General features: G+C 45.4%; 4 protein-coding genes across 4 annotated transcripts; 2 read left to right on the top strand and 2 right to left on the bottom strand.

Annotated features, from left to right (window-relative positions):
• Positions 1–929: 929 nt before the first annotated feature.
• Positions 930–2325, bottom strand: F4812DRAFT_420462 (uncharacterized protein). The gene is made up of 5 exons (XM_047933452.1): positions 2162–2325; positions 1784–2107; positions 1668–1735; positions 1538–1620; positions 930–1484 (listed from the first exon to the last, which is right to left on the bottom strand). The coding sequence occupies exons 2-5, from the start codon at positions 2060–2062 to the stop codon at positions 1063–1065; spliced, it is 852 nt and encodes a 283-aa protein (XP_047792132.1). The 5' UTR covers positions 2063–2107; positions 2162–2325; the 3' UTR covers positions 930–1062.
• A 3432-nt stretch (positions 2326–5757) lies between these two features.
• Positions 5758–6946, top strand: F4812DRAFT_469871 (uncharacterized protein; the record flags this gene model as incomplete). The annotated part of the gene is made up of 2 exons (XM_047938916.1): positions 5758–5830; positions 5915–6946. 2 exons carry the CDS (start codon positions 5758–5760, stop codon positions 6724–6726), a joined length of 885 nt encoding a protein of 294 aa, XP_047792131.1. The 3' UTR covers positions 6727–6946.
• A 969-nt stretch (positions 6947–7915) lies between these two features.
• F4812DRAFT_420456 (uncharacterized protein) lies at positions 7916–8844 on the top strand. Its single transcript, XM_047933451.1, has 2 exons — positions 7916–8191; positions 8323–8844. The coding sequence occupies exons 1-2, from the start codon at positions 8077–8079 to the stop codon at positions 8532–8534; spliced, it is 327 nt and encodes a 108-aa protein (XP_047792130.1). The 5' UTR covers positions 7916–8076; the 3' UTR covers positions 8535–8844.
• On the bottom strand, positions 8845–13742 carry F4812DRAFT_420455 (NAD(P) transhydrogenase mitochondrial precursor). Its single transcript, XM_047933450.1, has 7 exons — positions 12910–13742; positions 11686–12813; positions 11182–11634; positions 10975–11127; positions 9549–10919; positions 9403–9477; positions 8845–9345 (listed from the first exon to the last, which is right to left on the bottom strand). Exons 1-7 carry the CDS (start codon positions 13007–13009, stop codon positions 9314–9316), a joined length of 3312 nt encoding a protein of 1103 aa, XP_047792129.1. The 5' UTR covers positions 13010–13742; the 3' UTR covers positions 8845–9313.
• Between the last annotated feature and the right edge of the window lie 718 nt (positions 13743–14460).

Here is a 14460-nt window from a genome sequence, read left to right as displayed (position 1 = left end):
TAGCTGATTGATAGTTGACTCGGCAAAGGGTCCTATGTCTTTCAATAGGATGGGTCTTTTCGCTTTCTCAGTCCTCACCTCAACCTCAAATCCAGCCTCCAGATCAGAACTCTGCAAAGGCTAGCTCTGTACATGTTCTGGAATCCAAGCTCCAACGAAACCAATAACCTCACTGTAACTTTCGGGGTCTTCAGTACATATTAAAACCCCTATTTCAAACTGAGAATCTCTTTAATGCACCATCTCTTTGACTTGGAGCCATAATAGTATATCTATCTTTCTCGTAAGCCATTAGGAACAGTACTGGAACCTTTGTCTTGCATTTCATATGATTTTCCTACGAGCTATTCGTTCGATGTTGTGACAAGGGCTTGGCAAGGGCTTGGAATATTTAATTTAATAATAATTTTCTAATAGTGTTAAGGGCCATAGTCTTTTCTTTTTTTTGAAGTGCGAGATGTTACGAACCAACATCAAATGTAAGAAGGCACTCGTCTAGGATGCCTGAAAGCGGGGTTTCAAACACATAAACAATCGGGTAAACATCGGAAGGCATCGTCAACATCGATGGATCTGTTGGATCTGGCAGATCAACCAGATCAACCAGATCTACGAAGCCATATAGAACACACACGAAATAAGGGAGCCTACGGGTTTATTTAAACCATCATGTATCTAGTCATTCATTCAGGTTTCCTTAGCTATTAATCTAAGTCTTATATCTAACCCATATAAGGGGAAGGACTCCAAGCCTTCCTGACGAACACTTCAACGTTTATTTTGACACTTGACTCGTATCGTTACTATTTACCTGAAAATCAAGACCCTTCGACACTACACTCTAACGGACCTGAGTGTAGGTTCGTCACAATTTTAAAAAGATTAAAAAATTATTTATAATAAAAGCTTGACAAAAACTTAGAATATTTAATTTAATAATAATTTTTTAATAATCTTAAAAGCCATAATCTCTTCCTTTCTTTCGAAATACGAGATTTAAACCTATTTATAAACGTTCTAAAATATATATTTTATAACCTAAGCACCGAAATATCTCCAATATTAATGCAGGTACCCAACTCGTGCATCTCCACATAATACATTATACCCAATAATTTCCCTTACACCTATCCTATTACTACTATTAATCGCCTTAAATATTCCAACAGCTCTTGGCAGCTTAGGCCGTGTGACAGATGTAGACGGAAAATAGTTCGCTGACGTTGAGCGGTTAGAGCTGTCAGGAAGTCGATCGTAGGTAACGTAGATTGTCTGCTGGACACGGATAAAGTCTTGGTGGGTCTCGTCAACCCATGACGCGCTAGTCGACTGGGTAGATTGGGAGCTGAATATGCTTCTCGTAGATCGAAGGGCCGGCTCCCAAATCCTTTTCTTGAGGAGAAAATTGATAACTGGCAAGCAAGCGGCTAAAACTCCAACACCGCTTTCAATCATTCCCCAATAGAGACATGCTGTTGTTCCAACTGGAGCAAGTAAGTTACTACCCACTCCCAAATGGAGGGCCTTCATGACTTACGAACGCTATCATTCATGAAATTAGCAGTTCCTAGATAGCGTCCTGCCATTAGTACGAACCGTATGATCGAAGCGACTAAAGTACTTGAGCACATTAGCTTAGTGTTGGTTCATGATCGGAATGAACTTACCCAGCTCCGAGGAGGAATACTAGGCAGACTCCCAGCTTCTTGCTGGGGGATAGTTGTAACCGCAGGACCTATATCCATATTAGTCCCGAGGCAGGTATATTAGCGGATATACCTGCCAGTGGAATTGGGATAGATATGATAAAAACATCCGCAATAAAGTCAGTGATGCACAGAGAAAGGATAAGCTTCGTGTTGCTAAAGCAATATGCCTGGACCTCCACTTGAGAACCCCAGATAGCCCAAAGGTTCCGACCACATTGAAAAAATATCGTGAAAAGGAAAGCCGTGATCCACACAACAGTGAGTACAATGAATGCCTTAAGGAATTTGTTGATGCCGCTTTGTTTCTGTATTACGAAAACGCGCTTATAAAATAACAAAAGGCTAATTTTCATACATCCTGTTGCTAATGGAAGCAGGAGGAAGAAAATCCACTCAAGCTGTTTCATTGTTAATCCCAACTAGCTTCAAATATCTGGATATATATTACTTACCTGCGACTTAAGACTCAGCTGCGGTGTGAAAAGCTTGAAAGGGTCTCCTTTGTATCCGTCTGGTATTGTAGTTCGATATCCTAGTGTCTTTCGCGAAACACCATAAAGTTGGCAGATCCCTATCCCTACAGTTACGAGCTATACATGGCAGATTAGCGTGCGGGACAATCAAGCTTACTCCAGGACTTTAATACTGTAGCAGGGACCATAAGCCAGTCATCAGCACCAAGCTTTTGCTTTTGTGCTTTACGTGCCCAAAATCTCAAGCCTACGACGAATATATCCACCACAGAAAGGGCCACAGCTGATGCAACGACATGATCAGCGCGCATGTAGTAGTACGGAGTTTCCTCCATCATTCCAATTCAACTCGACTTTCTATCAACATTGAAAGATCGAAAGCTGTGAATCTAGCGCGTTAGACTTGACAGGTAATTATTAAGGTCCAAGCGACGACAGATCCATAACAGGTACCTAATGTAGAATGAAAAAGGGCATAGCCTTGTTCAAGACTTCGGTAAGCTTACAAATCGCAAATGAGACAATGGGGGATCAAAAAAGCGGAAGATGTGCAAGTGTCATTTCAAATTTCATGATCCCGCGCTAAATCTATGATGTATGTAATAGGGTCACGAAAAGGAGGCAACATGCACTACGACCCTAGTAGAAATCCTTTCATAATATGGGTAACATTGAGAACGATGAAAAGGGACATAAGAAGTGATGCTGTGAAACAAAGGCGATCAGAATTGAACACAGCAGCTACGAAATGAATGCTGACAGTTCAAAGGAATTGCACTTTATGGACTCTACGGCACGCCTCACAGTATCATGTGCCACTGTTGGATACTCCCCTTTTTGGGGTCGACAAGCCTACCATCTAAAAATTACTGTGAGCTCCTTCTGATTCTGATTGTGATTCAAAGGGGAAGTGAATTTGTGGCCATTATTACTGCAGCCCAAACTTTTGGCTGCAAAAAAAAAAAAAAAAACGCTTCTGCCTAGAACCTCATGTTACCTCCAATTCCACACCATGTGCATATGGAAGTACCTACATTTTCAGTACCCAACTAGATCCTAGCAAGCTTTGTAGAACACATTTAGCTGAATAAAATTGATAATAATTTCTGCATATCTCAGTCGCACAGCGAAGAATCCTAATATTACCTTTGAGCCGGTTTCACCTGCTAGAGAACCTTTAATAGCGTGTTATATAATATTGGCCCCGCCTAGCATCTGCATGTCTTAAAAGTTGGGGTAATAGCTTCAGTACTGTAATAGCTTGAGATTAACGTAAGCCACAGATCTAGATGATATTTATGCTTATGTAGTACACCGCAAGGTCTTGGGGGTTGTTATACAGAGGTGACGCTCAATTTTGAGTTGATTTGGCAGGTGCAATGTACATGATTTGATTGCCCCACTTATTAAACATACGGGAAGTTGCAGGGGTAACTTTTGTGAAAACCCGTGCTGAAAAAAACGGCTCCGCGTTACGTGCTGTGCTGTTATGGGGCCGACTGGCCCTGTAAATCTGGCCCCACATATCCCGCACCCCACCAATTGTAACCACAACCCTGCCGGTTACCACCGCTGGATACCCCGGGATGCAACCACAATCCTGCCGGTCGCTCCCGCCGCACGGCTCGGAGTCCTACCGCATACCCCCGGCATATAATCACAATGTAACCAATTACTACTACCACACGGCCCCGACTACCGCCGGACAACCCGGAACATAATTTCAACCTAACCAATCATTACCAGAGTCCCGCCGCACCGCCCCGACTACTTCCAAATATCCTGCAATATCCAACCACTAGTTCGGCCCACTGCGGAATACCGCCGTATAGTGGTATAGCCTGAATATGACTACAATCCAATTAATCACTACTGCCTGCCGCAAAGTCCGGGATACTGCGTCCCGACTTTAACTAGAATTTAATCAATAATCATTAACTCCTGGCTTTGAGTACTTTCATATAGTCATAAATATAACTATAACTTAATTAATCACTACCGGCGCCTAGTCCTATAGTACTGCTATATAGTCGTATAGACCCGACTATAACTGGAATCCAGCCAAACACTACTAACGTCCGGCGCGGAGCACTGCCGTATAGTCTTGAACATAACTGTAGCCTGACTAATCACTATCTCCGCCTAGTCCATAGTCCTGTCGTATAGTTGTATAGCCCCGACTATAACGACACTCTAACTAATCACTACTGTCGCCCAGTCCAGAATACCAGCGTATACCTAATCGTATAGCCCCACATATAATAATCATACTCTAACGAATCCCTCACAGCACCCAGTCCATAATATCATCGTATAGTCGTATAGTCGTATAGCCCCAACATAAGTACAATCAAATCAACACAATCATTACTGCCATACAGTCCTAAAAGTAACTAGACCTCTTTTCCTACCTAGGATTAGACCCCGGAGAACATCATAAAAATTATTTAATTGTTTATTACCCATATCCTTAACTTAAGCCCTTTTGGGATGCAGGTGAATTTAATATGTAGATGTGATTGCTTGAATTATTTAAATCATTCCTAGCACAGTGTACTTGCACTCTGGTATTTAGTATTCTACAAGAATGGGCAAGAGTGAATGTGATTACTTCGCGAACTGGAGTCTTGACAGCTTGCCTCCCGCCCTCAAACTTGGTTATCTATGGCCTAGTGACTGACTTTTCAGCCCGAAATAAACCAATGTACCAGTAGGCAGTAGCAGGTTTTTCATATCACACCAATCCCTAGTTCCCGTTTCTTTTGAAGGAGGTAACCACCTGCCTCCTTCCTGCATTTGTGCACATATATTATTTTATTCTTGCGAATTTTCTAATCAGCCAGGCAGTAACCCCTCCTCCACCAAAGGTATAAATATCTCCCCTCCCCCCTCTGTCTGTCCAACTTTTTTCTTTTCCCACAAGTTCGACATTCATTAGCACTGACAGTTATAACTGGCATTCCATTCCTTTGAATCTTTACTCTGTTCCTCACTGCTAAGTGCCTCAAAGTCATCCTTCATCAGTCTTTTAACTTTTGCGTCTCTTTTTACATTGTTCCAGAAGAAGATATCCCCTCTCAGACTCTTGATCAGGTATAAGCTTTGCAAAACACTACTACCCTCGTTTCGTAGCAAAACAACCCTTCAATCTTTTTTTTTGTTGCTTTCTCTTACGAGGTTCCTATTGTCAAGCTTTAGCCCTTCATCTCAATAGGCTATAGTTACGCAAGCTGAGAAAAGGATTCAACAATTTCTTTTCATTCATACTGTCTCTCGAGTCCTTTTTCATCGAACTTTATCCAAGTGTTCATACTTTCGCGCGATTTCGAAGCTGCGAATCTTGAGACGCGAATCGCATACATTCCGAAAACAAGCGATACAGTCAGTCCATCGGTAAGTTTCTTCTTTCCCCTTTATCGTACTCCAGTGACCTTTCATCACCTACCCACCTTCTATTTGACAGGTATTATATCGCTATTATGATTCATAACTGACAACTTGTAGTCGGATTAAACATTATAAACCATCGCATCTGAACATTCTGCAGTTATATCAGTTCGGAATCTGCAATCACAATGTCTGCTCAAGGTCAGGGCCAACTTCAAGGCCAAGCTCAGGGCCAGGCCCAAGCCCAAGCCCAAGGTCAAGGTATGTTTAACTCATGTGAAAGCTATCATTTATGATGAGTATCTATCGATAAATCTGTATCAAACCCATTGACACTTAGTGTAGGAAATGGTCCGGGCCGATGTCCCACGTGCGATAAGCAAGTCAAGAAACTGCAGGAGCACATACGAAGTGTGCATATCGGCACGCGATGCTACATGACCGGATGCCAGTTCACTACAACAACTGACGACCTCCTCCGAAGGCATATTGACCTGGGGCATACGCCTGTTCCAGCCCCAGGGAACCGGTACAGTTGCGGTTGGACAGGGTGTGGCAAAACGTTTATGGTCGTAACCGGAGCAAATAGATGTATGTATCATCATACGTACCAGAGACACTCACAAGTGGCACAGGCAGCCCCTGCAGCGGCAGCACCTCTTGGGGCACCTGTCCAACCCCCACCACAGGTGCCTGCAGCTGTTCCAGCCCCCGCCGCTGCTCCCGCACCAGCTGCTCCCGCACTAGCCGCTCCCGCACCTGCCGCTCCCGCACCTGCCGCACCAGCCGCACCGGCGCTGCCAATTGTGCTGCCGGCAGCGCAGCCAGCACCCCATCAGGCCGGCCCGACGATCACTGATATAGCTCGACGATTGGATGCAATGCAAACGGGTTTTTTCCGTCGAATGGACGAACTTAAGCGTCAGCTCCAGCAAGTTTTCACGGAAATGCCCCAGCTCGTACAGGAATCTCTCCGAGAGAATCGAGAGGGGGAAAAGGGAGATGAGGAGGAAGAAGACGAAGACGAGGATGCTGTTGTCGAGCCTGAGTCTGGTCAGGAAGAGCAGGAAGGTCAGGATGATGAAGACGATGAGTATGTTGACGACGATCTGGAAGATGTGGAGGATGCCCCTCCTGCCAAACGCCAGAAGGTTTAATGGAGAAGCATGGAGAGTCCGAACTACATCTTGATAGTTGGACCGCGAGTTTGCTGTTTTCGTTTGAGATCGAAGGAAGTGGCCAGTCCTTGCTTATACTCGTAGTATTCAAGACTGTTTTTTAGTCACTATCCATATTGCGCGGACGAAAGTTGTCCTGATTAAGGCCTTTCTTATGGAACTTAGGTATCCGATAATAATTCATCGTCCTCGAATCAGCATCTACATACATCCCAGTAAATACTCACTACAGTAAATCCCGAGTGTTGAAATTAAAGTAAGCACCTCGCTGTAATACGTAATGCGGAATAACTTCAGCGATGGATATTATATAGCTGGTTTTCTGTCCGGAACGCACCCACTTTATGCGAGGTAGGCAAATATGGTAAATCTATGACATGACCTCAGCCAAGCTTTCATCATTAGTACTACAAAATCCAGTCAATCAAAAATCTGACCAAATATACGGAAGACCGAGAGTAGCGCATTCGCAGAGCAATGACTAAAGTCCGAGCAGGCGCTGGGTTGAACCACACGGCCTCATATTATAATTCATCGGCATCGACGCTGTCCCAGAGGCTCAATAAGACCTCAGACCACCACTAGGGTGCTGAACATCTTCAGAAACTACCTCCAGAGCAAGAACAGGAGATTGTTCATTGGATAGAGACTGAAGAGCTTCGTGAACAAATGCTAGCTGGTCAAGACATCAATATCCCTCTCGGCGTACATTAGGTTGGCCGTTTTATTACAAGACACAAAAAGGCCAATCCAGCTGTAAGACGACTTCGTAGATCCTGATCGTATACATAGAAATGATATGGAGACCCGTTAAACAGGGGCTGCCACATTCGTTCCTTTGAATCGAGTACGACACATGTAGACACACTACTTGATGTGTGTCAACCAATAAGACTAAAAGTACTCCAAAATAAGCTTTTACATCGACGATGAGCTTATGCGACCAATTATCTTGATGACATAGTAGGGGTGGAAGCAAGCAGCAAACGTGTGGCTGAATGCTTGGATGATTCCCTGTTTAGTTCCTGTTCACCCGTACAGGCCAATCAGCATCTCCAATGCAGCCATCATATGACGTAGAAAAGCAGCCACATTGCTTCGACGAGGATCTCCTGACCTACATATGTACTTATTATGGCTCCTTACGTCGATATTAATACTAGACGCGGTTTTACGGGGTTTGTGGGTAAGAACAGGATTCGTCTTTCTCGTGTTTACATTATTTTTGCCTCCTTTTCGTCGCTACCTAGATCACATTATTGGGGATTTTTTTTTTAAGTTTTATCTTGACTGAATCGATACCGCGAATCGCTATCGAGACTAAACAACATGGAGTGGACAAAGCAGAAGTACAACGAGCAATACGAGATTTGGATGCCTTGGATCGAGGATCACTTCCTCAAATATTTTACCAAGGACAACAAGGCTAGCTACGCAACCAGGGGTAAGAAAATCCCCTTATATCTCTTCAACACTACCACTTTTACCCCTATATTTCCTTTGTTTTCGTCTCTTCTTGGTGCAAAAAGGGAATTCTTGGACTCGGGCTAATCAAATATCGGTCTCGAATAACAGAGCAGCTGGACAAGACCAAAGTTACCAACATCGAGCAAGTCGATACGCTACAAGACGGCGTGAATAATGTAGTCACTGGCCAAGTCGGCCAAGGCGGACTCCTACAACCGGTCGGCGACCTTGTATCGAAAGAAGGTGTCAACCGCGCCGAGCGGGGTGGCAAAGACGAGCAGGGCGGAATCCTACCTACCTCCGTGTCTGGAATTCTTTAAATCATGGGGTTATATACGTGAGGGAGTAGGATATGGAGTTTGAGGGACTGGAATATTATGCAACGGAACGGATTATCGAGAGAAGGGGAACTTCTCTACTTTTTTATGGGTGTAATTTTGGGTTCGCGTCTTCATGCGACCTTCTGACTAGTTCCCCTTATAACGTTTGAAGGTTAGGTGGGGATATTCTCTGTGCTCGGTTGATTAAAAGATTTTTTATCAGAAGATCAGACAATTCGTTAATTTTAATTTACTTCCTCTGTTTCTTCTATCGCATAGAAGCAATTAGACGACTAGGGTGCTCAAAGGTATCAGGTACTTAATGCATGGATAGAATCTGACTTGCATTTTCTTGCTGTGTGTATCAAGCCACTGACGTGATCACCCGACTTCGAGCGATTGTTAAATGCTGGGGAAGAACACCAAAACCTTTTTGGGGGCACTGCGACGCTATGTACCCGAAAAGTCTACGCGGCCGAGTACCTAAAATTACCTTTGTAGCAGAACCAATCGGCACTTGGAAACAAGAAGACGATGGTCTTTACACGGGGACTAACTTCAGCAACATCGCAATCAGAAACCTCACGAATAATACGTGATCATTTCAAAGGAGATTAATCCCGATAGCTCAAGGCCTATATAGCTGACTCCTCGCAAGGAACATGAATCTTCGAAATAACGATAAGCATGATATCGGATGCTCTAAAAGTCTAGAATGCAAACGAGATCTCTGAACAAGAGTCTAAGATGCATGCTCCACCCGTGGCAGAGTTTCTATTCTAGGTTCGCGCTTCGACAGCTGCTTTAATCGCTGTTTACAATTTCAGTTCTACGTCCAAATTCATCTCGGACAAGGGAGGGGGATTACCATCACAAGTAACTTTAGCATCGCCGAACAACATCTTCGTTCCGGGCATGTAGAACATCGGGTTGGGAACATCAGCTAGGTATTAGAACATTAGCGCGTTGGTTCTTCCTTTTTCGCACATCATATCCGTGAGAAGATTGACTTACCATAGCCACTAGCCATACCACGTTTCATGACGATAACCTGCTTACTCTTCCAAGCATGCAGAACGGGCATTCCCGCAATAGGGCTACCAGGCTCGAGCGCGATAGGGTTAACCGTGTCGTTTGCACCGATTACGAGAGTAACATCGGTGTCGCCAAAGTCGTCGTTTATCTCGTCCATCTCTAACACGATATCATACGGCACACTCGCCTCCGCCAGTAAGACATTGCACTGTCCAGGCATGCGACCCGCGACAGGGTGAATGGCAAAGCGAACATTGATCCCTTTGGCCCGGAGCATCCTAGTTATCTCGCTAATAGCATACTGCGCTTTCGCGACCGCCATTCCGTATCCGACTACAATGATAACGTTCTCCGCGTTGATTAGAGATTCTGCTGTCTCCTCGACATTTGTCTGCGTCACCGACCCTTCGATCTTATAGTCCGTTTTCGCGGGCGCCGATATACCGCCAAATAGAACATTCGTGAGACTCCGATTCATTGCCACACACATGATATACGAAAGGATTGAGCCCGAAACGCCAATAAGCGCGCCGACTGTGGTTAACAATGGGTTCTCCAACATGAAGCCTTCCGCTACCAACGCAAAGCCGCTATACGCGTTAAGGACCGTGATCACAACCGGCATGTCTGCTCCGCCGATCGCAGATGTCGTAGTAAATCCCTTCGCAAACGATAATATCGTGTTTGCACATAGTGCCACGGCAGCAATCATGGGCGAGCCTGGTGCCATCGTGACAAAAGCACCCATTGTTCCAATGTTAGCAGCGAGCATACCGGAGTTAATCAAGTGCCGACCACGGAGGATCAAAGGCTTAGATGACATCTTTCCAGCTAATTTCATAAATGCGACAATAGATCCAGTAAATGTGATACCACCAATTAATACCCCGAGGTATGCCGTGACGAGGTGGAGAGTCGAGATATGTGAAAGATCTCCCATGACACTTCCAATGCTAGTCAATACCGCAGCCAGACCAACTACAGAATGAAGCGCAGCAACGGTCTGAGGAAGATCTGTCGGAGTGATACGTTTACCAATGACAAATCCCAAGACTGCCCCAACCGTAGCAAGCGCGCCGAATTGGGTTAACACTTCAGGGCTGAATCCGACAGCTAGTAGGGAGGCGAGAACACCAGAGCCAACACCGAGGATTCCGAGTAAGTTACCCATTCGTGCCGTGGCTTGGGAAGCCAAGCCTGATAAGGAGCTAATACAGAGGATTGAGCTGACCATATATCCAGCTTGAACGAGTCCTGCAGCGCCTGTCGATGCCGCCGCAAGATAGCCGCCTCCGAATAAAATACCAGGGATCGCATACAGCCATGGGTACTCCGGGGGGTCAGTTGGTCCTACGTCTTGGTTAGCAGGTAACGACGTATCCTCCTCGAGCCTGACATCACGTACGCTTAAACATATCAAGCATCCTCTTAGTAATGACGAAGCCGCCCGATACGTTTACGAAAGCCAAGAGCACAGAAGCTGCACCAAGCGCTTGCGGTATTGTTTCAGGGACATAACCACCACCCAGTATAAAGAGGCCACCAATACCGACCATCCCTTTAGCATATTCATCAGTGACGGTTATTCAAACGATATCCTGGGTTTTCTTACCAGAAATAGCATTGGTGACACTCATCAGGGGAGAGTGAAGAGCCGGACTCACACCCCAGACCACACGATATCCGATCAGCGAAGCTAGTCCGAAGGTAAAGGCATTACTCATGAAGACAGGACCAGTCAGTTTACCAAGAGCCAAAACAGTACCCATACCGGCAGTCACTGCAGCCACTTCTCGAGAAGTCTTTTGGAATGGCGTTATTGCCACCACCTCTTCCTCAGATTTTGCTGCAGCTTTGGGCGTGGGAGCTGGTGGCGGAGCTGGCCGAGGGGCAGGGGGTAAGATTTCTCCCTTGTTAGTGACAATAGCGCCTCGAACAACTTCGTCGCTCAAGCCGATGCCGAATGACTTATCCTGGGGAGACATTGATAGGAGGAACTTGACTATGTTGTTCGAGTACAGAGTCGACGACTGTGTCGGTAGTCTAGATGGCAAGTCCGTATATCCTTCAACAATGTCAGCAAATCAGAGGTTTAGGGCTATCAATTAGGCCTTACCGATGACTTTCACGTCATTGTACGTTATCAGTTTACCAGGTTCGGTCACTTCGCAATTTCCTCCTGCTTCAGCAGCCAAGTCAACAATAACAGAGCCAGGTTTCATGACTTCGACCATATCCTTGGTGATCAACTTAGGCGCTCTCTTCCCAGGAATAAGAGCCGTTGTGATAATGATGTCGACATCTTTAGCTTGCTCGGTGAATAACTTCATTTCGGCTGCGATGAATTCGGGAGACATTTCCTTGGCATATCCACCGGCTCCAGACCCATCTTCCTGTATCTCAACCTCGATGAACTCCGCACCCAAGGATTGGACTTGCTCTCTTGCAGCGGAGCGTGTGTCAAAACCTCGAACAATAGCACCCATCCTGCGAGCAGTTGCAATTGCACTCAAGCCCGCGACACCGGCACCGATGACAAGAACCTTGCATGGCGGGATTTTCCCAGCAGCAGTAACCTGACCAGTTAAGAAGCGGCCAAAGTTGTTAGACGCTTCCAGAACCGCCTTGTACCCAGCGATGTTTGCCATTGAGCTAAGGGCATCAAATACTTGAGCGCGGGAGATACGGGGAATCATGTCCATGGCGAATGAGGTAACCTTACGAGCAGCAAGCCGCTCAACAATGTCCTTATTCTGGGCGGGCTGTAGCATTGAGATGATCGTTGCGCCTTCTTTAAGCTGGTCAATTTCCTTTACATTCGGTCCTCGTACTTTAAGTACGATATCCGCTTGGCTCCATGCTCCATCCGCGTCCACCAAAGTAGCGCCAGCTTTCTGGTAAGCTTCATCCGGGAAATCGGCAAGCGCACCGGCTCCACGCTCCACCAGGACATTACGAAACCCCTTCTTCTTGAGAAGAGCAACATTTTGAGGCGAAATCGCCACGCGGCGTTCATTAGCAAACGTCTCGCGGGGTACACCTACAGTAAGATCTGCATAAGGCGTGGATGGCGTCTCGACGACGGTCGAATAAGACGTCACAGAAATTACTCTATTTGCAACATTCCTACCACTGCCGAACGCCTTCTTTGGCAGAGCGGGTAGAACTGTGGGCTTCTTGGCATAGGTGCTGTTCCATTGTCGTCGGAACCTCACAGCTACGGCTCCAGATTGCGCCGTCCTGTCTACAATTTCGTCTAATTAGTATATATCTCACAGAAGAAGAATATGATGAAGCGCCCAGGTGCCTCAACTCATATATCCTATATATTAGAACGAACCTAAGACATGTGATATAGCGCAACGTGTAAGGCCCTTCGTTGCACCAGGCGAAGCAGGATTCGCGACCAGGGCCGGCCGGAGTAACGACCAGGAGAACATGTTGACGGAGCACAATAAATGTCTGCCATGCAGCGCAAATTTAGAGGCTCATTCGACATTCGCAATCCCTCCCTGCTAACTGCTAGAATCGCATCACATTACGAGAAGGAGCATGAAGCAGGGGAAAATCGAAATGTATAAGAGAGAAAAGTACCTAAGGCACACAAGGTGAGTAGAAGAAGAGGGTTGACGAGGGTTCATCCCACACGGCCCGAGAAGGATAAGAGTGGCAACTAGGGAGAATAAATAGGGGGCACATGATCAAGCTTTGGGTATGTGTATTTGATAATTTAAATAGATACCCGAGTCTTGCTTTGAAACCTCCACTCGAACCTACCACCCTCTCTCCCCGCTTCTAAGGATCCTGGCTACTCAAGAAGTTAACAATACGTGAAGATGATTTAGATTGGTAGTTGTTGGTATACATAGTAGCAGTCTGGATCATATGGACAGTTAGCGAAACAGGCCGCACCAATCAAAGGTCCAGCGGTTGTAGGCTGTGTCCTCTGTGGTCGGTATAAAAGAACAGCCGATGTAGAATTCAAGAATGATATGTCTAAATCACATCCCACAGGGATACATCGAGTACATTGGCAAGATTCTGCCTAAGCTTCTAAGTCGTCAGGCGTTTGTGTGACAAAGGTTACGCAAGTTGGCATGTGTGCGTCTTGTGAGAGGTCAAGGCAAATCAATGAGACGTAGACCCGCAAAGGGTATCCAGATATAGTAAGTGGAGTACTGTCCATGGGAAAGGACATGCGGAGAAAGGTGGGTTTGCGGGCACCAATCAACGACGACGTATGAATCTAGCTTCTTTATCGGTTAGATGAATATTTAGTTTGCAAGGGACGGTAGAAGAGAAAGTTGCTATGAATGGAACCATTGGTTCGATGTTTCGAAAAAGGGTAACAAGTGAGGTATCTAAAAGGGTTATGGTAATTTCGTGGTAGTTCTGATACTTCTCAAGGTTGAACAAATACCACCTAAGTACATCCCAGATGTATATAAGACGCTCCGACTCCGCCAAAAGTTAGACAGCTTATTAACATAGAGGTATCCCAATTCAATTCTACCGTCAAGTGTCACAACGAACCTATAGGTCACGCTATACGAACCTTTAAACGAGGTATAGTGGTACTGAAATACTGCACAGTAGTATATGAAAGGCGTTAGACATCTATTCAATAGCTTAGGCGTTATAGCTACCTATGTTTGTCTGATATGTGATATAATGATTAGCAGTTAGACGTATGATGTGTACCAGGTAGCCTCAGGACAAAGGAAATGGTTGTACGTATAGCTAGTTCTAAGAGTTATCTTGGAGTCTTATGCGGAACAACAAAGTTGTTTCGTTACAACTTTCTCTTACTTATGACAACAACATGCCAGAACATTGGCATACAGTTATGCATGCAACGCATGTCAGCCATCTAAGACTTGACGCATCTACC

The sequence above is a fragment of the Daldinia caldariorum genome (genome assembly GCF_022478825.1).
Source record: "Daldinia caldariorum strain CBS 122874 unplaced genomic scaffold F4812scaffold_4, whole genome shotgun sequence".
Lineage (NCBI taxonomy): Eukaryota > Fungi > Ascomycota > Sordariomycetes > Xylariales > Hypoxylaceae > Daldinia > Daldinia caldariorum.
The sequence above is the reverse complement of the archived record's forward strand: the minus strand, read 5'-3'. Positions and strand labels throughout refer to the sequence as shown.

Coding starts and splice junctions, on each gene's coding strand:
- F4812DRAFT_420462 (XM_047933452.1), bottom strand. CDS start 2,062: ATGAAAATTAGCCTTTTGTTATTTTATAAGCGCGTTTTCGTAATACAG. Junction 1,736..1,783: donor TATCTATCCCAATTCCACTG/GCAGGTATATCC, acceptor ATATGGATATAG/GTCCTGCGGTTACAACTATC. Junction 1,621..1,667: donor GTATTCCTCCTCGGAGCTGG/GTAAGTTCATTC, acceptor AATGTGCTCAAG/TACTTTAGTCGCTTCGATCA.
- F4812DRAFT_420456 (XM_047933451.1), top strand. CDS start 8,077: ATGGAGTGGACAAAGCAGAAGTACAACGAGCAATACGAGATTTGGATG. Junction 8,192..8,322: donor GGCTAGCTACGCAACCAGGG/GTAAGAAAATCC, acceptor CTCGAATAACAG/AGCAGCTGGACAAGACCAAA.
- F4812DRAFT_420455 (XM_047933450.1), bottom strand. CDS start 13,009: ATGTTCTCCTGGTCGTTACTCCGGCCGGCCCTGGTCGCGAATCCTGCT. Junction 11,128..11,181: donor TGTCACCAATGCTATTTCTG/GTAAGAAAACCC, acceptor AATATGCTAAAG/GGATGGTCGGTATTGGTGGC. Junction 10,920..10,974: donor GATGCTTGATATGTTTAAGC/GTACGTGATGTC, acceptor ACCAAGACGTAG/GACCAACTGACCCCCCGGAG.